The 27453-nt window shown below is 38.8% G+C and overlaps 1 protein-coding gene across 1 annotated transcript in view; it reads left to right on the plus strand.

Annotated features, from left to right (window-relative positions):
- Window positions 1–27453, plus strand: part of LOC126416669 (transportin-3) — a 210051-nt gene that overhangs the window by 134356 nt on the left and 48242 nt on the right. Inside the window, exon 13 of the mRNA XM_050084469.1 lies at window positions 383–523. Coding sequence (XP_049940426.1) covers window positions 383–523 — 141 coding nt within the window. The remainder of the gene's footprint in view (window positions 1–382; window positions 524–27453) is intronic.

Genomic DNA, 27453 nt, shown 5'->3' on the forward strand with positions numbered 1-27453 from the left:
ATGCTCAGTTGCTGCTGCAGAGTTGCTCTTCATATTTTGCTCTCACTATTAATGTGTCGTAGAGCTGAACATTGAAGCAGATTAATTTGAGAGTGATCCATAGATTCATCACGCGAAATTAATATGTAGATAACATTTAGTTTATAATGTATCAGAATTACTATTTTATTGACACTAAGCATTGTGTGAAGTACCTTATTTGAAGTTTCTGTTTGGCCTGACTACACCTGCACACAGAAACAAAATTGAAAATAACTGCAGAGGCAGTAGAGATTACCATTTTCATTCATTGCATTTCATTTTGAGTGCTGTGTTATTAATAATGATGATTTGTATTTACTTTCTAGTGCTTTTGTGTTTTTAATGTAATTTTATTTTGTAGGTATGGCCTGTACTTTCAAACACTTGCAATAAATATCAGGCTGATATTCGTGTAATGGAGAGGTGCTGTAGATGTTTAAGGTTTGCTGTTCGGTGTGTTGGCAAACAGTCTGCTCACCTGTTAGAACCTCTTGTGAAACAGGTAAATTTGATTTTATAAATTGCTATTTTTATTGCATTATATTTACAGATATGCGCACAATGTACTTCCATTGTGTTGTTCTTTGTAAGTAGAGTATTTAACAGAAATTTATTGGGTCTTTTAAAAATCTGATGATACAGTATTCTGACATTGTTTACTACTTTTGGATGAAAGAAGACCATTCACTGAAAAGCAGAAGCATTGAGTTGTTGAGACACACACACACACACACACACACACACACACACACACACACACACACAGGTTTGCCTTTATTCAACATATCTTCTAAGATTAGCCATACAGTCAGTTATGCTTTGCTTGGTCCTGCTTTTGTCCAGAGCCCTTGTTCTGTAAATAATTTCTGTCAATATTTTGCTAATGGGACTTACCAAACTAATTGTTTGGTAGTATTCACACATATCACCACCTGCCTTCTTTGGAACTGGAATTATTACATTCTTCCTGAAGTCTGAAGGCATTTCGGCATATCACATATCTTGTGCATCAAGTGGAATAATTTTGTAATGGCTAGCTTTCCCAAGAATCTCAATAGCTCAAGCGGATGCCATTTGCTCCCATGGCCTTGTTTCCACATAGGTCTTTCTCTGTCAGTTTTCATCTCACAGTATCACATTTCCATGTCATCTTCACCTATTTCCTCTTCTGTTACTATAATATTGTCATGAAGTTTCTTATTCTTATGTAATCAACACATTAAAAATAAAACTGTACAAAATAACAGTTGATCAAGGCACTGAGATGCATAAGGGCCAAAGCACACACGCAAAGTTTTGATAAAAATAGATGTCTATGAAAATCAAATTTTTAGTGGGACTGATTTGTTTTTGAACCAAGTCACATCATCATGTATTTCCCATGAAAAAAATAATCCAACCACTTTATCTTTTGAAATTTTAATTAATATTTAGTATTATTATTATTATTGTTGTTATTATTATTGTCAATGGTAATTCACAAAATTTTCACATTTAGGCTAGTGACAATAGTGTCTTTTTGATAGTTGTAAAATTTGTAATAAACGTGAAACTAGAATCAGAACATAAAGAAGATACTAAATGCACCACACATACAGTTGTGACCAGCTCGAACTCATCATAGTCATTGTTATTATCTTTTTCATTAAGCATATTCTCTAGCTTGAGGTTCAGATAAAAATTCCGACCTACTTCTGATGAAGAAGTATTGCTACTACATATGTGATGTAGACACTAAATTATGTGGGCAATCCCAGGTAACAATTTAGCAGTGCTTTGTTTGCACAGAGAACTGAATATTGGAGAAATTGGTGAGGCAGCTTTTCATTAATCTTCATTCATACAAGGTGGGCCTACAGCACAAATAAAGCTGGTTCACCATAATATCAACAGATGTCAGGAACATGCATAAATGCCACAATATCAAAATTGAAGATGGTGTGCTTTAGGGCCTTACGGTTCTCATCACCTCAATTCATTGAACTCGTTGAATGATTTTTGTATTTATGGCTGTTGAATTGGGATGATAGGATAAGGACAGCATAATAAAGAAGCAGAAGATAAAAATGGCATTGAGTGCTCATCATGAGCTAAACAGAACTTTAAAAATCTATACTGTGGTGTGTCCAAAATGGAAAGTTTACAGTTTATGCTTACCACAAGTTTTGATCTGAACAAAATCAAACAATGGAAAATCCAAGATGGAATAATAACAATATTATGAAAAGGTTAGCTGCTACTCACCTTATAGCTAAGGTGCTGAGTCGCAGATAGCACAACAAAAAGACTGTCGTACAAAGCTTTCGGGCAAACAGGCCTTCATCAGAATAGACTCCCCCCACATACACACGTGACCACAGTCTCTGGTTGTCAAGGGTAGTCTGCCAGTGTCAGCCCTCAGCAACCAGAGACTGTGGTCATGAGTGTATGGGTTGTGTTTACATGCATGCGTGTATGTTTTGTCTACTCTGTTGAAGGCCTGTTTTGCCAAAAGCTTTGTTTGACAGTCTTTTTGTTGTGTCTATCAGCGATTCATCATCTCTACTATTTGATTGAGAACAGTGAGACATGAGCTTTTAATGTGAAAACCATTTAAAGAATCACAGTCATACAATAGTTTTTAGTAGGCACCACACCCACCACTGACTGTAGAAATTATTTATTTTCACTGTTGCAATACTGGAAATAAATAATTTCTGCGGTCTAAGGGAACTGTGATGTTTTTTAAAAGATTAAATACTTGTTAGATTAGATTAGATTAATTATTCATTCCATAGACCCATAAAAGAGGAAATCATCCTGGATGTGGAACATGTCAGAAAAACACATTACAAAAATGTAATTAGAAAAACTTGAGTTTCATTAATTTTAATTATCCTCAGTCAATAAACAGTAAAATTTTGTACATGAATTAAACTTCTAATATTTACAGGTTTAATACTTACATCTGCTTTCATTAAATCCATCATTCAGATATTTGTTATTGACTATTTCAACCAAGTATTGTCAAAAATTATAGTAAATTATTCATTTCAGTGATCCTCAGTTAAGAACAGTCAGATTATGTACATGATTTAAAACTAACCTTCCACTATTTACAGACTTAAGACTTACATCTGCTTTCCATACATCCATCATTCACACAGTAGGTAGTTACTTGGCTGTTACAACCAAGTATTGTCGAAAATTAAAGTATAATAAATTTTCATTAAAATGGTCTACTGCACTTGTTGAGAAACTCGTGGATGGAACAGAAGGAGATGGCCACCAAAAATTCTTTTAAATTATGTTTAAATTGTGCCTTGTCTGAAACTAAACTCTTAATGGTTGCTGGTAACTTATTGAAAACATGTGTTGCTGAATACTGGACTCCTTTCTGGGCAAGAGTAAGTGATTTTAAATCTTTATGTGTATTGTTCTTATTCCTAATATTGATACTGTGTACTAAGCAGTTAGTTGGGAAAAGAGATGTATTATTTACAACAAACTTCATTAAGGAATAAATATACTGAGAAGCTGTGGTTAATATGCCCAATTCTTTGAATAGGTTTCGACATGATGTCCTTGGATTTGCACTACTCATTACTCTTATTATACGCTTCTCTCTACTCTAAAAATTATTTTCTGTTTGTGGAGTTACCCCAAAATACGATACCACATGACATAATGGGGTGAAAATAAGCAAAATATGCCTTATGTATATATATATCTCCTATGTCTGACATCATTCGCATTGCAAACACAGACTTGTTGAGGCGATTTAGCAGTTAGTTAGTATGTTGCTCCCAACTGAATTTATTATCAAGTTGTAATCCCAAGAATTTTAGACTCTCAACTTATCCTATTTCCATGTCATCATATTTTATACACACACCAGAAGGAAATCTCTTGAAAGTTCTGAACTGCATATAGTGGGTCTTTTCAAAGTTTAATGACAGTGGATTGGCTATGAACCACTTATTAATGTCAGTAAAAATTTGATTAGCTGTCCTTCTAAATTCATATTTGATTTACTATTTATTGCAATGTTTGTATCATCTGCAAATAAGACAAACTTGGCATGTAACAGATGACAGGTCATTAATGTACAGAAGAAACGGTTGTGGGCCTAGTTTGGAATAATCATTTTCTAAATGTTGTGGATATAGTAGGATCCAGGTGTTCATTAGAAGATGCTAGGCTGTTAATGGAAGAGGCCATACCTACGCAATTTGATACAATTGAAATCTCACCCACTTCTCCCTCTGAAATTAGGAAAATAATAAACTTGTTTAAAAGCAAAAACTCACATGGAATTGATGGCATTTCCAGCAAAATACTAAAAGCTTGTTCTCAACAGATAAGTAAGATTCTCAGCCACCTGTGTAATAGCTCTCTGGAACAGGGCATTTTCCCTCATAGACTGAAATATGCTATTGTTATACCTTTGCATAAAAAGGGGGATAGATCTGATGTCAACAATTACCGTCCAATCTCACTTCTAACAGCTTTATCCAAAATTTTTGAGAAAGTAATGTATTCAAGAGTAGCTTCACATATCTGTAAAAATGAAGTACTAACAAAATGTCAGTTTGGTTTCCAGAAAGGTTTTTCAACAGAAAATGCCATATATGCTTTCACCAGTCAAATTTTGAATGATCTGAATAACCGAACACCACCCATTGGGATTTTTTGTGATCTCTCAAAGGCTTTTGATTGTGTAAATCATGAAATTCTGCTGGAGAAGCTCAAGTATTGTGGCATGAGTGGGACAGTGCACAAATGGTTTAATTCGTACCTAACTGGAAGAGTGCAGAAAGTTGAAATAAGTAGTTCTCGTAACATGCAAAGATCAGCACATTCCTCAAACTGGGGAACTATCAAGAATGGGGTTCCACAAGGGTCAGTCTTGGGTCCTTTGTTGTTCTTATCATATATTAATGACTTGCCATTCTATATTCATGAAGAGGCAAAGTTAGTTCTCTTTGCTGATGATACAAGTATAGTAATCACGCCTGACAAACAAGAATTAACTGATGAAATTGTCAATACTGTCTTTCAGAAAATTACTAAGTGGTTCCTTGTAAACGGACTCTTACTGAATTTTGATAAGAGACAGTACATACAGTTCCGCACAGTGAATGGTATGACGCCATTAATAAATATAGACCTTAATCAGAAGCATATAGCTAAGGTAGAATATTCAAAATTTTTAGGTGTGTCCATTGATGAGAGATTAAATTGGAAGAAACACATTGATGATCTGCTGAAACGTTTGAGTTCAGCTACTAATGCAATAAGGGTCATTGAAAATTTTGGTGATAAACATCTTAGTAAATTAGCTTACTACGCCTATTTTCACTCATTGCTTTCATATGGCATCATATTTTGGGGGAATTCATCACTGAGGAATAAAGTATTTATTGCACAAAAGCGTGTAATCAGAATAATAGCTGGAGTCCACCCAAGATCATCCTGCAGACATTTATTTAAGGATCTAGGGATATTCACAGTAGCTTCTCAGTATATATACTCTCTTATGAAATTTGTTATTAACAACCAAACCCAATTCAAAAGTAATAGCAGTGTGCATAACTACAATACTAGGAGAAAGGATGATCTTCACTATTCAAGATTAAATCTAACTTTGGCACAGAAAGGGGTGAATTATACTGGCACTAAAGTCTTTGGTCACTTACCAAATAGTATCAAAAGTCTGACAGATACCCAACAAGTATTTAAGAAGAAATTAAAAGAATTTCTGAATGACAACTCCTTCTACTCCATAGAGGAATTTTTAGATATAAATTAAGAAAAAAAAGAAGAAAAATATTAAAAAAATAAAAAAAATAAAAAATAAAGTTGTTATATTAACTTAAGTATGTTGTTAAATTAACCTAATTATGTCATGTATTGGAAAATTTGACTCGTTCCACATCATTACGAAATATCGTATTCATGATCCATGGAACTAGTATTAATCTAATCTAATCTAATCTTGGGGAACGCCACATGTAATTTCTTCACAGTCAGATGATGTCTGATTGCCTACTGCTGAAGTGTTACGTAATGACACCCTTTGTTTTCTATTAGTAAGATATGACTGAAACCACTTTGCAGCACTACCAGTGACGCCATAATATTTTAATTTACTTAAAAGAATGCTGTGATTCACACAGTCAAATGCCTTTGACAGATCACAGAATATGCCAGTTGCCTCTAATTTGTTGTCCATTGAATTAAAGACATTTTTGCTGTAAGTGTAAATAGTTCTCAATATTAGAACCCTTAAGAAACACAAATTGTGACTTTTACAGTATGTTATTTTCACTAAGGTGCTTAAGTAGACGCTTGAACATGACCTTTTCAAAGATTTTGAAAACCTGGCAAAAGTGAGATCGGTTGGTAATTTGATGGCACTTCTTTGTCCCCTTTCTTGTGGAGAGTTATAACTTCAGCATATTTAAGCCAGTCCAGGAATGTTCCTGTGACAAGTGATTGATTACACAAATAACTTTAGAGATGACTAAGCTCACATGAACATTCTTTTATTAACTTTGTTGATATGTTTTCATAACCACTAGAATGCTTTGATTTCAAGGACTTTATGATGGATTCTATTTCTTTGGGTGAAGTACGTGTCAATTCCATTTTACTGAGATAGCTTGTGTGCACTGGTCTCAGATATTCCATTGCATTATTTACTGAACCTGACAACCCCATGCTATCAGTAACAGAGACAAAATACTTGTTTAAATGGTTTGCAACACAACATGCGTTTGTTACCAGGGTTTCATTTATGTTTAGAGCTATTTGTTCCTCCTCATTTCTGGTCCTACCTGTCTCTGACTTAACTATATCCCATATTGTTTTTATTTTATTGCTGGATGTATTTATCTTCTTCTCGTAATGCAGGTGTTTAGATTTCTGGATAACCTTCTTCAATATTTTGCAGCATATTTTGTAATGAGCTATAATGCTAGTATCAAAGGTGTCCTTACGTATCAGATAGAGTTTCCTTTTTGTCTCACATGATATCTTTATCCCTTGTGTGATCCATGGTTTCTTATTAGACTTCTGCTTAATTTGAGTTACCTTCAGGGAAAACAATTTTCAAATAGGTGCTAACTTTATTAATGAATGCTTTGTATTTTCCATTTGTGTCTTGGATGCTGTAAACATCCATCCAATTAATTTCTTTGAGCAATCTCCTAAATTTCTCAGTTTTTGACTGTTTTATTGGCCTTCTGTATTCAGTTCTGATAGATACCTTACCCTGACAATTTTCAAAATTTAATGTTAGGTGTTGCATGTTATGGTCAGATAGCCCATTTACTACTGGGTTTGTAATGTGGCTTAGTTGCCTAGAATTGTCTATAAATATATTATCAATGGCAGTCTTAGAACATTTGTATACCCTAGTTGGGAAATTTACAGTAGACAATGTAACTGATTTCAGTAACTGTTCAATGACAGTGTTTTTCAGGACATCTATATTAAAACAGGGTGTATACGGCCCGGGAGATCCGGTAAAAACCCAGGATTTTTTTCATCCAGGAGAAAACCGGGAAAAACCCGGGAATTTTTCGTTGTTTTAGTTTTCAGTTAAATTTTTGTAGTCTTGACTAGTAAGCATCGATATTCTAACAAAGGATATTACTGTATCCCGCTACTACAGAATAATACTACAACAATGAAACATGAACCAGAAAAAAATATGAAAATAAAACATAAATTGCAAAGGAAATGTGCCATATACACCAACAAAACACAGTGCTCATACAAACATTTGCCAACAGCAAAATGTGTCAATGGCTTTAGGAAGACCATGCAATGCTTCATAACAACAAAATGCCTCAGATGAGTGTGACGTCACAACTGTTTAAATTAGATTTGTTATAGCAGTTATGAGCGGGCTCATGAGCATGCGCAGTTGAGTGGCGTATGAGTTGTACCTTCTCCCCCTTCTGGCTACAGAAATGTGGCCGTTGGCTGTGTAAGCAGTCGCAGCAAGCAGCTAGATGCAGCCGGGAAAAATTTTACTGCTGCGCTCAAGCTGCCAGACTCACGCATGCGCAGCGGGGGGTGGGGGTGGGGGGGAACTGGTGTATCTGACATATGACCAAGATGACAGTTGCGGGGGGAGGGGGGGGGGGCAAATTCATATTCTTGACAATAAAAAAACGTTGTTTCACAAAGCGCCTAGCACCCAGCGCACGTTGGTCTATCGATTACTCATATGATTTTGAAACGCATCCCTGTTGGTTTTTGAACACACTCTGTAAGTTGATTTCTGAATGAATCACAAGTTGATTTTTGAATGTGTGCATAGTGTACGTGATGTCTGCCAGGGGAATCCTCGTCGCAACTAGAAATAAACTTTCCTGCAGGCAGAAGGGGACCGTGTTATACAAGCTGAGTGGAGTAAAACCGAACGAGTGAATGCCATCCACTGTCTGATTATGTGGTTGATTGGGTTTGCGAATTATCAGCGTTTTTATGGTTACTAGCGAAGTCCCTAGATTCAGACTACCAGAATGGAAATAAACAACTAACAGGAATAACAGGTAAGAAAGATTACGTTTTATCTTATCGGTGTATCCAGGAAAATGAAATTTTGACAGAAAATTTTTGGCCAGATCGCTACACTAGTAAGCGCCAGTTGTACAGTCCCCATCTAGTAGCCACTTAAGTTCTATTCTGGAAGTAGCGCGGAAAATGGTTTGTACGAACATAACAACGCCTAACCGGAGAATAATCAGGGATTACTAAACCGGTGATTCTGGAAGGGCTAGTGGAGTTAACCAGCGTATTAAGTTTTGACAAAGGCAGGAATAGTTCCAGAATTAATGATGACAAGACTGTTTATTAGAACGAGGAAGGAGAAGAAACGGGCACATAACACAAATTATGGAAGAGAATGACGATTCCAAATTTATATAAAAATCTGGTACTACTACTTTTCGATCTCATGCTCGAGAAACTGTAGTGTATGAATGAAATGTGAAACTATTTTCTAACAAAGCTTTTTGCTTGTAGTAGGCCTAATAAGTATTTTATGTTGGTCTTCGTGAATTATATTCTGTCGTGTTATAAAAATGACCATTTGTGCCAAAACAGTCTCATTTATTTGGTGTGTGTTACAATTTCTGCAGTGTTAGAAAGGCCTATTTTGTTTTATCTAGCAGACAGTGACAAAATAGACGTAATCAGACCGAGAAACCACACCAGTCTTGAGTACTATTTGTATTAACAGCTTACGCAGTATTAGACAATGATATTTCGATTTTCATGTAGCAAAACATTTGATGAACTTTGATGAGGTAACTGATTCTTTCACAAAAAGGAAATCACGCCATGTAAAGCTTTAGCAAGATTAGAGAGAAAACAATGGTAGGAGCTAAGGATTGAAGAAATGTGTACTGTCTTGCTTGTCTGTTGTCTTTACTGGTTTTATGTAACTTATATTTAATTTAATGTCACCCAAAACAGAAAGTTATTAGCTAACAGGCAATAAAGAGTGCAAATTTTCTGAAGAGTTCTTGTTCTCCCGGTTACAAATAATCCCATCGAGTATTATTTGCAAGTTTTTTTTTAAGACGGGCAGGATGTCAAACTGGGAGCAGGAGAGCCACCACAGGACATTTTAATTTCCACTGTCCTGAATATAGTTTGATGGCATATAGTACAAAATATACACGTTTCAATTCCACGGAGTGAAATACAGTAACATGCGATAGAAGAATTCTGTGTGAAGAGGCATGGCACTGCACTCTGGCACACTTAATACCAAATAATGTGTCTTACATTTCCTCGAAAATTTGTTTTATGTATCAGACTCTTCAGAAAGATGCGTGCTACAAAATGAACATATTTTTTAAAATTCGATTTCTTTTTTAATTTTTGACGTCGTATCTCAAACGCTCAAGGGGGGGGGGGCTACTATCTTGATATTGCCCCGGTTTGGAAATATCGTAGATCTGGGGCTGATGCGCAGAGCAGTCTGAGTTGTAGTGGGGAAGTGTGTAGTCTCCACTTGACCCGTGTTTACATTTAGTGATTTTGCTGTTTCCTCTTTGTTTCCTGCTCTCACGTCAAATGAAAACAAAATGGATTTCTGTGGCCAGGAGCTATCAAGTGAATTAAAATCAGTCACGTAATTACAGAAGGATTATTAGTTTCAGATTTTATTTTATTTCCACTTTTCTGACAGTCATGCATTGACCGCCTTGTAGAACAATGAAGTTAGTTTTGTAGGTTTGCTAAAGAAATTTGACTTTTATTAAGCTTTGTGTTTGAAACGAAGTGTTTAGTTCCTCACTATTGGCTAATTTCAACTGCTCGCTGCATTTCAGGTGCACATTTTCATCTTCTAACACGTATGGCATTATGCCACAATAAAGAACCAAAAATGAGTTAATACAGCACTGGTACTCAAAGAAAATTTACATCCCAAAACCCTCACTGAAAAGCTTAATATCAGGTCGAGGCCTGCTTCTTCATTGGGAATCTGGACATCCGAATGTGCTCTTTAAGTGTCCACTTTAAATGTGCCATTTTAGTATGGTTCATGAAATTCCGATGCTCTTGGAGTATCCTCTGATGGTTTTTTTTTCTTTTATGACATAATATAAGATCTTTTAATGTTTTACACGTACGAACATACGGGCTTCCTGTGTCATAGCAGCTGCCAAAGCGCGGTGGCGCCTGTTATCTGGCGCTCTCTGACGACTGCTGAAACGAACCTATTTCTAATAGGTCGCGGGAAAATATTGTGAAAGGTGGTTTGAAAAGCGTTACTTTCAAAGTAAATTTCGTTTTCCACAAGTTGGACTATGTGTGAGAATGTACAATGAATTTCTTAAATCACAGAGCATTTGATGACGAGCCATTTAGAAGTATTTCGAGCCCAGAAGATCAGATAATCATGTTGATATTATGAGCAAGTTGATGTAGTGCTACGGGAAGCTCACTCTCCTCTGTGGTAGCTAATTTATTTGTGGAAAACTTTCGAGGGCAAGTCACTGGACTCGGCTAAAAATTTTACTGGCACATTTGTGTGATAAATCTTAAAAGTGTAACACGCGCAGAAAATATCGACATTATACGTGAAAGCTTAGCTTCTCTTGCAGCTTATTAACCTTAGAGAATCTTTGCTTTTCTTGTAGCAACACTTTATACAGGGTGTTACAAAAAGATACGGCCAAACTTTCAGGAAACATTCCTCACACACAAATGAAGAAAAGATGTTATGTGGACATGTGTCCGGAAACGCTTAATTTCCGTGTTAGAGCTCATTTTAGTTTTGTCAGTATGTACTGTACTTCCTCGATTCACCACCAGTTGGCCCAATTGAAGGAAGGTATTGTTGACTTTGGTGCTTGTGTTGACATGCGACTCATTGCTCTACAGTACTAGCATCAAGCACATCAGTACGTAGAATCAACAGGTTAGTGTTCATCACTAACGTAGTTTTGAAGTCAGTGCAATGTTTACAAATGCGGAGTTGGCAGATGCCCATTTGATGTATGGATTAGCAGGGGGCAATAGCCGTGGCGCGGTACGTTTGTATCGAGACAGATTTCCAGAACGAAGGTGTCCCGACAGGAAGACGTTCGAAGCAATTGATCGGCGTCTTAGGGAGCACGGAACATTCCAGCCTATGACTCGCGACTGGGGAAGACCTAGAACAACGAGGACACCTGCAATGGACGAGGCAATTCTATGTACTGACTTGGCAGAAAATCCTAAGAAATTTTGATCTTATGTCAAAGTGGTAGGTGGATCAAAACAAAATGTCCAGACACTCTGTGACCAAAATGGTACTGAAACAGAGAATGACAGACTAAAGGCCGAAACACTAAATGTCTTTTTCTAAAGCTGTTTCACAGAGGAAGACTGCACTGTAGTTCCTTCTCTAGATTGTCGCACAGATGCCAAAATGGTAGATATCGAAATAGACGACAGAAGGATAGAGAAACAATTAAAATCGCTCAAAAGAGGAAAGGCCGCTGGACCTGATGGGATACCAGTTCGATTTTACGCAGAATACGCGAAGGAACTTGCCCCCCTTCTTGCAGCGGTGTACCGTAGGTCTCTAGAAGAGCGTAGCATTCCAAAGGATTGGAAAAGGGCACAGGTCATCCCCGTTTTCAAGAAGGGATGTCGAACAGACGTGCAGAACTATAGACCTATATCTCTAACGTCGATCAGTTGTAGAATTTTGGAACATGTATTATGTTCGAGTATAATGACTTTTCTGGAGACTAGAAATCTACTCTGTAGGAATCAGCATGGGTTTCGAAAAAGACGGTCATGTGAAACCCAGCTCGCGCTATTCGTCCACGAGACCCAGAGGGAGACACGGGTTCACAGGTAGATGCCGTGTTTCTTGACTTCCGCAAGGCGTTCGATACAGTTCCCCACAGTCGTTTAATGAACAAAGTAAGAGCATATGGACTATCAGACCAATTGTGTGACTGCATTGAGGAGTTCCTAGATAACAGAACGCAGCATGTCATTGTCAATGGACAGAAATCTTCCGAAGTAAGAGTGATTTCAGGTGTGCCGCAGGGGAGTGTCATAGGACCGTTGCTATTCACAATATACATAAATGACCTTGTGGATGACATCGGAAGTTCACTGAGGCTTTTTGCGGATGATGCTGTGGTATATCGAGAGGTTGTAACAATGGAAAATTGTACTGAAATGCAGGAGAATCTGCAGCGAACTGACGCATGGTGCAGGGAATGGCAATTGAATCTCAATGTAGACAAGTGTAATGTGCTGCAAATACATAGAAAGATAGATCCCTTATCATTTAGCTACAAAATAGCAGGTCAGCAACTGGAAGCAGTTAATTCCATAAATTATCTGGGAGTAGGCATTAGGAGTGATTTAAAATGGAATGATCATGGAAAGTTGATCGTCAGTAAAGCAGATGCCAGACTGAGATTCATTGGAAGAATCCTAAGGAAATGCAATCCGAAAACAAAGGAAGTAGGTTACGGTCCGCTTGTTCGCCCACTGCTTGAATACTGCTCAGCAGTGTGGGATCCGTACCAGATAGGGTTGATAGAAGAGATAGAGAAGATCCAACGGAGAGCAGCGCACTTCGTTACAGGATCATTTAGTAATTGCGAAAGCGTTACGGAGATGATAGATAAACTCCAGTGGAAGACTCTGCAGGAGAGAAGCTCAGTAGCTCGGTACGGGCTTTTGTTAAAGTTTCGAGAACATACCTTCACCAAAGAGTCAAGCAGTATATTGCTCCCTCCTACGTATATCTCGCGAAGAGACCATGAGGATAAAATCAGAGAGATTAGAGCCCACACAGAAGCATACAGACAATCCTTCTTTCCACGAACAATACGAGACTGGAATAGAAGGGAGAACGGATAGAGGTACTCAGGGTACCCTCCGCCACACACCGTCAGGTGGCTTGCGGAGTATGGATGTGGATGTAGATGTAGATGTAGATGAATTCTTTGTGCAGTTGACGATAACCCTAATGTCAGCGTCAGAGAAGTTGCTGCTGTACAAGGTAACGTTGACCACGTCACTGTATGGAGAGTGCTACGGGAGAACCTGTTGTTTCCATACCATATACAGCGTGTGCAGGCACTATCAGCATCTGATTGGCCTCCATGGGTACACTTCTGTGAATGGTTCATCCAACAATGTGTCAATCCTCATTTCAGTGCAAATATACTCTTTACAGATGAGGCTTCATTCCAACGTGATCAAATTGTAAATTTTCACAATCAACATGTGTGGGCTGACGAGAATCCGCACGCAATTGTGCAATCACGTCATCAACACAGATTTTCTGTGAACGTTTGGGCAGGCATTGTTGGTGATGTCTTGATTGGGCCCCATGTTCTTCCACCTACGCTCAATGGAGCACGTTATCATGATTTCATACAGGATACTCTACCTGTGCTGCTAGAACATGTGCCTTTACAAGTACAACACAACATGTGGTTCATGCATGATGGAGCTCCTGCACATTTCAGTCGAAGTGTTCGTACACTTCTCAACAACAGATTCAGTGACCAATGGATTGGTAGAGGCGGACCAATTCCATGGCCTCCATGTTCTCCTGACCTCAACCCTCTTGACTTTCATTTATGGGGGCATTTGAAAGCTCTTGTCTACGCAACCCCGGTACCAAATGTAGAGACTCTTCGTGCTCGTATTGTGGACGGCTGTGATACAATACGCCATTCTCAAGGGCTGCATCAGCGCATCAGGGATTCCATGCGACGGATGGTGGATGCATGTATCCTCGCTAACGGAGGACATTTTGAACAGTTCCTGTAACAAAGCGTTTGAAGTCACGCTGGTAAGTTCTGTTGCTGTGTGTTTCCATTCCATGATTAATGTGATTTGAAGAGAAGCAATAAAATGAGTTCTAACATGGAAAGTAAGCGTTTCCGGACACATGTCCACATAATACATTTTCTTTCTTTGTGTGTTTCCTGAAAGTTTGGCCGTACCTTTTTGTAACACCCTGTATATTAATTTAAAACATTAACTTTTCTTGTTTGTGTATCCGCGCTACTTAACAGTGATGTTGCTATTAGCTGGTTACATCACGTGTCCTGTGGTCTGAATATCTGCTGTCATCAGCTGGCGGATCACGTGACATGAGCTATGACTGGCTTACAAAAGCACATCTCAGTCTCCTTTACAATGATTCGGAAAGTAACATGTGGTGTTTGATAGAATTCGAATTGATACTTTCATAATACGAAAATATACAGCGTACATGTTGCTGCGCAACAAAAATTTTTCCAAAAGGGGTTTTCTTCCCTGAGTTTCGTTTTCTAAAGTAGCGGGAAATTCTAGGCCGGTGTATAAAACCACAACAAGTGAAAGGATTGATAAGTTTTACAGGTCCGAGGGAAAATATGCTGTCACTTAATAACACGGAAAAAGTGTGTTTTCATCCGACAGAAAGTAAATTTTTAACCGGGAAAAATCCGGGAATTTTTTTCCTTGTCCACGTATACACCCTGTAAAATCACCAGCAACCACTAGTTCTTTGTTTTTTAATTTTAGTTGAGATAATAAAACTTCAAGACCGTTTATAAACAGGTTGAAATTTCCTGAAGGTGCTCTGTATATGGCTACTATTATAAAGGACCTATTATGAAATTCTGTCTCTGTTGTACATGCTTCTAAGTGCTGCTCTAAGCAAAATTTATTACTGTCAATATTCTTAAATTTAAAACTGTTTTTAACAAATGTGGCAACTCCTCCTTTCTCCATCTTTTGCCTACAGAAGTAGGAGGCTAACTTAAATTCTGTAAGGTTTAACATATCTATACCAGTGGTCACATGATGTTCAGAGAGGCAGATTATATCAACTGGGTTCGATGACTCTAATTCATCAATGCACATACGTAGTTCATTAATTTTACTTCTAAGCCCTCGAATATTTTGATGCGCTAAAGATAGCTGGTATTTCACATTTACCGAGATGAAATCGGGTGGAAATAAAATTTCTGCTGATTGCTGTAAATTTTTAACTAACAGCTGTGTTCGCTGATCCAATGTGCCAGGATTATGCTGTTTGATTTCTTTATCAAAGTGAAGGTTTGTTTCAATCTTTAATTCTCTCAGAACTTGACTTCATTCTGTCCTACCTATCTAAAAAAAGGTGCTTCTCCAACACCTATGACCTCTGGTATATTACCACTCATGGCAGTGCCTCCCCCCTTACATTTCCTGCTATTAGCCCAGCCAGTTTACGCTTCCCTTTCCTGTTGAGGTGTAGGCCATGTCTAGTATAATCCCGCCTACTGAGAGAATCAACAGGAACCAAACCAATATGTGAACCCGCACCCGACCCAAGCAGCCGTTCCAACTCTAAATTAACTCTCCCGACCGAAGAGTTTAAATTAAGTCGGTCATGGAGTCTCAGAACAGACACAAACTCAACACTGGTATGTCTCGTTGCTGATGCAATTTTTGCCAGGTCCCACTCTATATTGTACCCAGGATCTCTGTCAATACTATTGCCCAGCCCACCCAGAATAACCACGTTGTCTTTCTTGGTAAAATCTTTACAGAGTGAACCTAAATCCTCTGTCACCTGACCCAGACCAGCACTTGGTTTAAAAAAATTTGTGACCTGGTATTCTGATCCGAACTGGTCCTGCAAAAGTTGGCCTACACCTCTGGCATGTAAACTACCTAACAAAAAAAACGTTCTTTCTCTTTGCTGACTTCCCTACATTCTTATTCAATTTTCTGAGTTTGTTGTGCCCTGCTTACATCAACGTCTGTCTGAGGCTCATCAGCTTCTAACTGAAGCAATAGCTCAAACTTGGTCTTCACATTCACCACAAAGCTGTCTGACAAAGTTCTAGGTCTGTTACTCCTGTTACCTATTGTCACTTCCCACCTCTCTTTACCCTTCTCCCTCCTTAACCTGTTCAGATGTTCCCTAGCCTGCTCTAAGTGTGCCTGAAGGGCAGCAATTTTCCCCTCCTGTTCCACTATTTTCCTGTCTCTACTGCATATCCTACAGAACCATTGATGAGTCTGATCCACTTCTCCATTTCCCACGCCGCTACATTCACCCCACTGGAAAAAACTACTGCACCCATCACACCAAACCCCGGAGCTAACAATTCTGTGGCACGTCAGGCATTTTTCACTCAAGGTAAAAATCTTACTTTAGCGAGAATAAGTCAAATTAAATTACAGAAAAACAAGAAAACACATTTACGAAAGATTAGGTCTAGTCTCAGTCGTATGTAAACAAACTTACTTTAGTGACAATAAGTTAGATTACTGAAAAGAAGAAGAAAAACACATTTACAAAAATTAGGCCTTGTTGCAACTGTATGTAAACAAAACTACTACCGTATGTACAAAGTTTCCAGATACCGGAATTTAAAATTTATGCCGTGTTTCACAAAATAAGAGTTAAACAACAAAGGGATACGCTTTTCTTAACTTGCTGGAATGAAACAGAACAATTAAATGAGATTCTATAAGTTTTACTGCGCTAAAATGTATGCAAGAATACGATCGTAACCCTACTTTATGTTCCTTTCGCGTTTTCTAGAATAATACGTAAAGAGAAGTGAAACCATTAATAGTAAGCTTGCAAAACACACTAATACATGTATTAAACTAGTTTCCTGAACTAAACAGAGTTTTATTACGCTCTAAATCACTTATCTGTACGGCAGCACAAAACTCAGGCGTCTCGCCTGGTGCAGGGCTACAGTCCCTACAATGAAGAAAAGGTTCCCATTAGCATGGGCTCCATGCTGACAAAAGCACACTGATTAACTACTTAGAGCCAGAAATAATCCAGTGTACTCTTATCTGAGACCTGAGTAAAGCAGCAAGTCAGATCATTCCAGACATAGGTAGAAATTATGCATGTCTGGGAAACGTGGTCATACAGAGTGCACCAGATCCAATCTTGCCATGGGATCACTGTCATGCCACCATGGGATAGGACCACCTCTATATATACCATTTCTGTATGCTTAAGGTCAAGCATCATAATTTTGGCTAATCTCTGGAAATACCTGAATTCCCTTGCTAAGGAGAGGACTGTGCTATTCCCAGCAGCCCGTAGTCTATCTCCTAAAGAGAATAATGATGACAGTGTTGGTAAGCTCATGAATTTTATTTGGATTGTTTCAGCTTACAAACTGATATCACTTTACTCAACCTGAAACTGTAGGTAGCCATATAGTTTCTCTTACCTGATCAGTCTGCTGGAGGATATCTCTAGTTCAGAAGATTAGGAAAAAGAAAATCTATAGGAAGATGTTCTGAAACTAGTTGTAAAGCATTTTCAAGCTTCATACAATCCCTAGAGAGGCAGAGACTAGGTCAGGAATCCCAACCTGAGATACTTAGAGACTAGTTCATCTAAACAAAATATTTCATCAGTTTGGGAGACACTGCGCACTGTGCTTAGGATTTTTTAATGATAACTCTCGTAAGTATTTAAGACACTATCTGATAACATCTATGGGCAGTTAATCAGGAACTGTTGAAAAGTTTTAGTTAAAAAATATGGTTACAGAATTAATATAAATCATAATTTTTATTGATGTTAGTGGTTTGAGTTTTTTTGTTCCTTATTATTTATTTACAACATGCTCTACTGTGTGTGTGTGTGTGTGTGTGTGTGTGTGTGTGTGTGTGTGTGGAGTGGAGTGTAGTGTAGTGTAGTGTAGTGTAGTGTAACACTTGTGTTTGGTGGTGGTGGTGGTGGTGGTGGTGGTGGTGGTGGTGGTGGTGAGAGAAGGGATAGGCTGAAACCTGGTGGCAGCAAATAGCCCACTTCTCTCAAATAGCCCAAAGGGGGCCACCAAGCTTAAAGCACCCATCCAACAGAAGGCTCCGTCTTGGATTTCTTCACTTCATGAGACACTGCAGGGAGATTTGCTATTTAAACCAGGGCACTGGCACAAAATCTGGTGATCGGAACTTTACACCACCAACTCTTATCCCCTTACTGGCTAAATATGGCAGTGAAATTTTTTTCCACCACCACGATTCGAACCAGCTTACTCCCAGGTTGAGCAACACTACTCAAGTGTGCATTAGTAACCCTGGCCACAGAGGTGGGTGGTTAGAGTTACTCTGTGAAAAAACTAGCTTCCTGCACACAGAATACAATGAAGATACTTTCTTCCTGCACTTCAAGAATGAATAAACACCAGATCAAGAATGAATAAACACAAATACTTTTATACAGTGTTAAACAGTGTAAACTCCAGGTAGGAATAACAGCAATGTAGGGAAAGATAGGTTGCTACTTACTGTAAAGAAGACGTGTTAAGTTGTGGACAGGCATAAAGCTTTCGGCCACAGCCTTATCAGCAAAAGAAAAACACACATCATTCATACACACAAGCAAGCACACCACACACACAGATGACCCCCAACTCCAGTAGCTCGAGCCAGAAAGCTTACCCAGGTCAAGCACCGCTGCACAAGCTGCATTAGCTATCTCAGCCATGGAGCCAGGTGGTAAGGGGAAAACCTTCAGGACAATATTATAACAACAGAAGAGGAAGTGGGTGAGGATGAGATGGGAAATACAATACTGCAAGAAGAAATTGACAGAGCATGAAAGACCTTGGTGGAAACAAGGCCCTAGGAGTAGGTGACATTTCTTCTGAGCTATTGAGATTCTTGGGAAAGCCAGCCATGACAAAATAGTGTGCATGATATGTGAGACAGATGAAATGACTTCAGGAAGGATGTAATAATTCCAATTCCACAGAAGGCAGATACCAATATGTGTTAATGTTACTAAACAATCAGTTTAATAGGACATGGTTGCAAAATATTAACAGAAATTGTTTATAGAACAACAGAAAAACTGGTAGAGGCTGACATGTGAAAAGGTCAGTTTGGGCTCAGGAAAAATATAGGAACATCCAAAGCAGTGCAGACTGTACGACATATCGTAGCAGATATGTTGTAGAAAACAAACCTACAGTAGCACATGTAGATTTAAAGAAAGCTTTTGACAGTGTGAACTGGAAAACAGTCTTTGGAATTTTAAAGGTTGCTATTTGGCTAAGTATCTTCATTCAATAATCACTTCCTTTGCCATGTATAATTTTCATTTTATAATTGCTGAAATTGGTTAAATTGACCTGATATGCTTCCTTGCCCTTAAATAAATTGCCATAATGTACATTTCCAATTGCCTCTGTGATCGGTTTCTTTCTTTCTAATTTATTATCTGTTTTTAGGGTTCCAGCCATAATAGGTAAAAACAGAACTCTTATAGAATAACTTTGTTGTCTGACTGTTAAGACTCCTTTTTCTCATAAACGGGTAGAGGTATCAAGTTGGTAGTGTAAATAACTTAAGCTTCTAAGTCAATACAGTCAGTAGATACTTCATCTGTAGGTTTTGATGAAAGAGTTTGTGGGATCTAATCTGTCAGGTCACGGATTGGTTTTAACCTAGTTTTCACCTCACAATTGGTGACCAGTTATTTGAAATCATTGAAACTTTTCAATTCTTATGTATTTTATTTGACAACAATCTAACGTGGCTTCCTTATGTCTGTCAGTTCAAGGTAACTTACATGAAGAAGCTGAATGCTCTCCAGTTCTACGTCACTCCCTGTGGGATGCAGACCACACAGTTCTTCTTAGATTTTGCAATGCGTTGATTTTATCCCACTTTGATTATGGATGGGTATGGGCTGCAACATTGCCCGAACTGAGCTTGCTGGACCCTTTTCACCACACTGATGTCTGGTTGTCAACGGGGGCCTTTCATACGAGCGCTGTTGACAACTACCTGACAGAAGCCGGCGTCCGGCCACTGCGGGCTAGATGACAGCAGCTTCTGGCAAGTTGCTTATTAGCAATCTGTCCGATATCAACTCACCCATGTCACTCAACTCTGTTCCATGACCAGTAGTTCAGACCGTTAGTGCATTGCCCAAAACTGGGTAGACCAGCTGATTTCTGACTCAATATTCCAGTTACGGACCTCCATCAGCCTCCGTTGGTCTGTGTTCCTAGAGCTCCTCTCGACATCCCCCATCCTGTGATATGGATGGACTTCTTTTGTGGCTCCAAGAGGGATACTGACCCTATCCTTCTCCGAAACCTGTTTCTTCCAGTCCTCCACAATTATTCAAATTTGGTGTGAATCTACGTAGACGATTGAAAGTCAACAACAGGGTCGGTTATGCTTTTGTTCATGCAAGGGACACGAAAGCACTCTCTGCCGAGTGCCTGCAGTGTGTACACTGCAGAGTTGGTTGCCATATCTCAGGCTTTGCAGTAAGTCAAATCCCAGGTCACAATGAACTTTCTGATCTGTAGCGATTCCATGAGTTAAAAGGCATAACTTTGTGCTATCCCAAAAATCATTCGGTCGCCAACATCCAGGACCTACTGGTTGGCCTGTACGACTATGGAAATACAGTAACCTTCATATGGACACCTAGCCACATAAGCATTCCAGGAAATGAACTTGCTGACTGCGTAGCTAAGGACACTACTACAGGAGATCAACTTGATGTTGGCATACTGGACACAGGCTTAAGATTACAACTTCGATGCAATATTTTGAGGCTCTAGGAATTGGAATGGCAGGCTATCATGACCCAAAACAAGTTGGGAGCAATTAAAGGATCCATTAAGGTGTAGCACAAATCATTCCAGGCCTCTCGGAAAGATGCCATTGTGTTGTGCCGACTAAACGTTGGCTACATGAGACTCTCCCACAAGTTCCATTTGCATCAAGAGGAACCTCATCTCTGCAGCTGCGGCAGTTAACGAACAGTAGCGCATATTCTTGTCGAGTGTGTCCTGGATGCTTGCCGATGATGAGACAGCCACTACCAAAGTGTCGCATTTCCTGAGGGAGAGCGGATTTTACACTAAACTATAATACTCCTCCACTACCAGTGTTACAGGTGGTTGTTGGGAGGAGGGAAGGGGGCAGGTCGGGGCAGGCAGGGGGAGGTACACCCAATGTGACTGCAGGTTACTCCCTCCCCCCCCCCCTCCCCCTCACTTTGTTGTTCTTTTAGACCCTCTTATGCAAGATGCTGCCTTGGTTATCTCTGTTTTCTTTTGCCTATTGTGACACAACTACTGCTACACAGTTTTAAACTCTCAGACTTGTTAATGTAGTTGGAGCAGCCGAGTCTCCTCCCCCCCCCCCCTCCCCTCGCCCTTTTAAATGTGTTTTCTCATGGTAAGGAGGAACTGATGACTCAGTAGTTTAGTCCTTTTAAACATATAATCAATAATCATCATCAACCATCATTCACCTCACAACAATCTGAGGAATTGCCAGAAACAACACATGGTTCAGATTCAATGTTGAACTGTAGGTGTCACTATGATTTTACATCTGGTGTATATTACATAATATATTGCTGTGTATGAAATTTAGCTAACATATTGAATTTTTCTTTAGGCTTGGGTGGAGCCCTTACTGTCATCAATCTTGAGAAAATTGATCTGACATAGCACACTCATTTGTGATCGCACTGCACCAGCAATAAAGCCTGAGTGAAATTAAATCAACATTTCTTGTATTTCATAAATGTTTTGAGATACTGAAAGGAGATTGTGGCAAACGATAGCACACTCAGGAGGAGAGTATGTTGCCATATTGTTATTATGCAAAGCTTTGTTATCTACTGTGTTGTTCCACTAACTACAGACTTTTTCTATGAAAGAATGTAATTTTTAGGGACCATCAATAGCTGGGGGAACAAGAAATGCTGTGTGTTTTGGAACAACCTAAGTGAAGACATTAAACGTTAATTTTGTACTGAGGATGTGCTTAAGGTAATGACTGTACTTTTCCTTAGTTCCTCACTTAATAAACCACCATTTCAGAATTCTCTTGCAATTACATGTTGACTACATGTCAGTCAGGTAACACTGTGTAAACTCCGGTGTTTTGTGGCAAATAAGCAAATTTTAACATGGCAACAAGAGAAATGTGTAGGTTTTACTCAGAATTTGCCACACACAAAACTTCTTTGAAAGTTACAAATGGCTAAGGCAAAAATAAGTCGTTAAAGTTTCGGTGTAATTCTTTTCAGTTACTAATTAAATCAGAGGAGACAGATCTTTTTAAGTGGTCACGATGCAAGTGTGGCCGTGGATGGGCCCCGTTTAATATTTACAAATAAATATGAACGTTGGCTTCATTTTAGAACAGCACTTCCACTCCAGCACTCAGTGTTTCCCCTACAGTGCCTGCCCACAGTCCCCACCACTACAGCTCCCCGCATGTGTGCCCTACCATCTGCGCATACCGGCAATGGAAATTCTGCACACACGCTACCCAGTAAGCAATTATGGGTTGGCTCAGTGAGCAGTCATGAGGCAGTGTGCATGTCGTGCTTGAGTGTTGTTTAATTGAACAAGTTCATTGTGCTCGTGAATACCAACATGCCACATGTATTCACCTGTGCAGAAACGGCAGCTATGTTCTTTGTATATGCATACTGTCAATGACAGTGCAATGCAGCAGTGACAGAATACTATAAATGTTTCCCTGATCGGCGAGCCCCTATTTCCCTGGGTTTTTCAAATATTATGTGAATCTGAAACATTACCCAATGTACAGGTAGCATTGGAATGTGAGATCATCCAGTCAGTTGAGGAAATGGAAGATGTTATTTAAATGCTACACAGAGTTCCATCACCAGTACATGGCGCATTAGCTCTTAGCTCCACATTCCACAACCACGAGTATAGTGTATATTACATTCCGAGGGCTTGTACCCTTTCCATGTGCAGCTCATGCCGCACATCTGCATCCAGGTGACTCAGTAAGCAGGCAACAATTTTGTGAATGATTGGCTGTAAACAGAGATGTACAATACACTTTATTTGCGGATCAAGCTACGTGTATACAGAATAATATTGTAAATACCTGCAGTTCTCAATGGATGATGTAGAACCCACAAGATGCTGGGACAAGATTACAAATTGGGTTCCCAGTGAATGTTTGGCGTGGTAGATTGGCCTGCATTCCTGCCAAATGGCACTACAGCCGCAGCGTATGCACATTTCCTGATAGAAGACCTACCTGCACTTCTGGAAGCTGTGACATTAGAGCAACAATGGTGAATGTACATACAACTTGATGGATTACCAATTCACTGTACCAGACAAGTATCCCAGTATCTGAATAACATATTTCAGCAATGGTGGATTGGCAGTGGCGGATTAATTAACTGGCTTGCCAGGTTGCCTGACCTAACTCCATTAGTCTTGTGTTTATTCATGGGGCTGGTTAAAGGAAGATGCGTATGTTGCAAAGGTGGATACATATGAAGAACTTGTCGTTTGCATCACTGACACTGTTGACCATATTTAAGGCCACAAAGATGATGATCGATGTGTAATTCAACACACCCTCCAACATGTTGACAAGTGGTTTGACATCAATGAGGGACTTTTTGAACACCTCTTGTAGGATGGATCAGTCACCTGACTCGCCATTATTCTGTCTACCATGTAAAATTGCTACTGAATCACCCTGTGTGATGGGAAAACATTAATACAAAAAAATCTCAAATGTGCGTATCCAATTTACTCGAAATTTTTAAATATTACTGTAATAACAGTCTAGACAGATATGAACTATATAATTTGTGTGTGTGTGTGTGTGTGTGTGTGTGTGTTTTTGTTTGTTATACTATTACAGAATCGGAATTTGCAGTAATAGTAAACAAGACTCAAGATTGGTGGCGGAGGGGCGGGGGGGGGGGGGGGGGGGGGGGTGACGAGGTACAGATAGCTGTTTTATAAAATATAATCACTTTAATTTTGTTTCGTTTGATTTGTGGTATTGAGTTGCAGAAGAAATTGGTACACTTACACATATTGAGTTCTGTCGCTTCTGTGTCTTCATTTAGCATAATCTTGATCATCATGATGTGTTAACTTTTACTGGTCTTGATGATACCAGTGTTCTCTCATTGTATTAGTGTAAGAGCTTCGAGATTGGTGTGTGACATAGACTTTATGTATACAGTATAATCCTTTGTTTTTTGGCATCATCCTGTATATCCTTGTAACAGAAGTGTTCAGAATATCAGAAATTGAGTCCACCTTGATGAAAAACACCTTGTTATTCGTTTATTTCTTTATTATCCCAAACTAGTTTCGGCGACAAATATCACCATCATCAATGGGGTTTTTAATTTAAAACGTGCAGAAAATGGCATGGTTGTACAAACACAGTAAAACATTATTCCATTTTTACAATTCGTTTTTTGAAATATAGTTTTCTATTGATACTGTCATAATTCCTTATTTATTGTATGTTACAGCATGTTTTAAGCAACTATTGGCGCTGTCTGTGACATATTTTCTGTGCCCCCCCCCCCCCCCCCCCCTCTCTTTAGCGAAGCGAACATCATGTCATCTGCAACCATGTGAGCGGCTGTTAGTAAACAAATACTAAAATGTGAACTTCGTATGTCAGCAGTAGTTGGGGTTTTGGCAGTGTTGTGGAAACCAGTTATTTGGTGTGTACTGAGCTGTTGCTTAGCTATTCGTGTACTCACATTTGTTAGATGGTATGTGACTGCTTTTATACATAGAAAAACAAAACTTTTGCACTTTGTTTCTGATCGAGAATATTATGCCATCTTGCTGTTCGCATGTGTCGCGAGAGGCGTTTCGTATGTGGCGAGAAAGGCTATGAAAAACTGTAGCGCGAATTATGAAGACTTCTGTTCACTATTTATGTCTCTGTGTGTGATAGGGAAGTGGTTCTTTTGCGTGTGTGTGTGTTTTCTGTTCTATGTCCTTGGTCAGTTCTCTCAGAGCGGTAAAGAGTGTGTTGTTACATTTTCCCTTCGACTATGGCCTTTTGTATGTAGTAATTTTATTGTTATTTGTCGGTATAGACTGTTGCTGTTTCTCACAATGCATAAATCGTTTTCGATATTAGTGAGTTTATGGTTTTTGTTCATTAGATGTTCTGCAAAAATTGAATGTGTGCTGTCAATTTTTAGAGCTCTCATGTGCTCTGTGTACCTCGGTCGGAAATTTCTGCTTGTTTGTCCTATGTAGTGGGCCTGACAGGAGTTGCAAGTGAGTTGATATATTACAGCATTGCTGAATTTGTCTGAGGTTTTTCTGACTGGTTTTAGTCTTTTCTGAACTGTATTGTTTGTTCTGAATGTTACTGGTACCCCTTGCTTTTTCAAGGTGTTTCCTGTTCTATGTGATATTTTGTTATTGTATGTTAGTGTGTACCATCTCTCTCTTTTTTCTGAAGTGGTGTGATCTGCTGTGTTGTCTGTGTGTACTGCATGTTTCTGTTTTACCTTGTTGTTGAGTTTGTTTATCATGTCTGTTTTGTAGTCATTTTCAACAGCAATTTGTTTGATTATATTTAGATCCTGTGTGTAGTTTCTGGTTTAATAGGTGTTCTGTTTATCCTGTGGAGCATGTGTGTGAAGCTGGCATATTTATGCATTGTCGGGTGGTTGGATGAGCTGTGGATAACAGTGCTTGTGAGAATTCATGTTGGTGGTTGTTTCTTGTGATTGTAAGATCCAGTTTCTTGTTGTTTTCTAATTCCATTGTGAAGTGGATTTGTGGGTGTACTGTGTTGATGTTACTGTGTAGCTTTTCCATCTAGTTTTGTGTTTCATCTACAAGACAGATTATGTCATTCACATATCGGTACCAGAAGATTATTTTGTACCCTCCTTGTTTTACAATATTATTGAATATTGTGTTCTCTGTATGGTCCTAGAAAATGTTGGCTAAGATTCCACTGACAGGGGACCCCATGGGAAGCCCCACTTGTTGTAAGTAGAAGTTGTTGTTGAAAGTGAAGTAGTTTTGTTCTGTGATTAGCCTAAGGATGGATGGATGGATGGATGGAGATTTCATTTATATGTGCGTCTGGGAATTTCTTGAATTTTAGCTATTGTTCTGTAATGTTTATAGTTTCTTCTGTGGGTATGTTTGTGTACATGAATGTTATGTCCAAAGATACCAATTTTGCAGTTGGGGGGATGTTGACATTCCTAATTTTCTCTATTATGTCTCCTGAGTTTTTGAGGCTTCTGTTGTTTGTGTATGTGTGTGTCTTCTGTAGGAATGTGTGCATGTGTCTCCCTAATAAGAAAGATGGGGCTTTTCTGAAGTCAACCACTGGCCTGACTGGGATGAGCGGTTTGTGGACCTTTGGCAGGCTTGTTAAGAGTGGAGCTTTAGGGTTCTTTTGTGTCATTCTTTTTGTCTTGTTCTGTGTCAAGGTGTTTGTGATGTCTTTTAAGAGAGTCTTTACATTTCTTTGGTATCTTTGTGTTGGGTCACTAGTTTGCTTGCTTATTTCATTCTCTGCCAGAAATTTTTCTGTTGTATCAGTGCATTTTGCCTCTGTTGTTGAGACTAGAGAATTTCCTTTGTCTGCCTGGGTGACGAGAGCATTGTGTTGTTTAATTTTTCTGTGTATACTGTTTATGGTTTTCTCATCAGACGTTTTTTTTTTTTTTTTTTTATTTGTGTTTATGGATGGTTTGTTCTTTCTAATGATTTATCTCATTTCCTCTGTCACTAGTTCTCTTGTTAGGCCTGGGTTGAAATCTTGAGTGTTAGTTTTTTCATGTTGTCCGATGATGTATTCAGTCTCAGTGATAAGATTTTCTATGGTGTTATGTGGGTGTTCAAATTGTATTTTGGGCCTTTCTCAAGCAGCTGTTGTTATTTTTTTTGTGAGTGTGATGTCAGTAAAATTAATCAAGCATTCATGGAAAGTGTGTTGTGTGTGTGTCTCGGTTTTAGAGCAGTTTTTGTTCATGAGTTTATTTGATTTCTGTTCTTGTTTCTGTCGTTTCTTTTGCATTATTGACTGTGAGTGGTGATTTATTCTTTCTATTGTCTCATACTGTACTGAGGAACCGGAGATTTGGTTTGCTAATTCTAGATGTAATTT

The sequence above is a fragment of the Schistocerca serialis genome, chromosome 8, assembly GCF_023864345.2.
Source record: "Schistocerca serialis cubense isolate TAMUIC-IGC-003099 chromosome 8, iqSchSeri2.2, whole genome shotgun sequence".
NCBI classification, from domain to species: Eukaryota; Metazoa; Arthropoda; class Insecta; order Orthoptera; family Acrididae; genus Schistocerca; species Schistocerca serialis.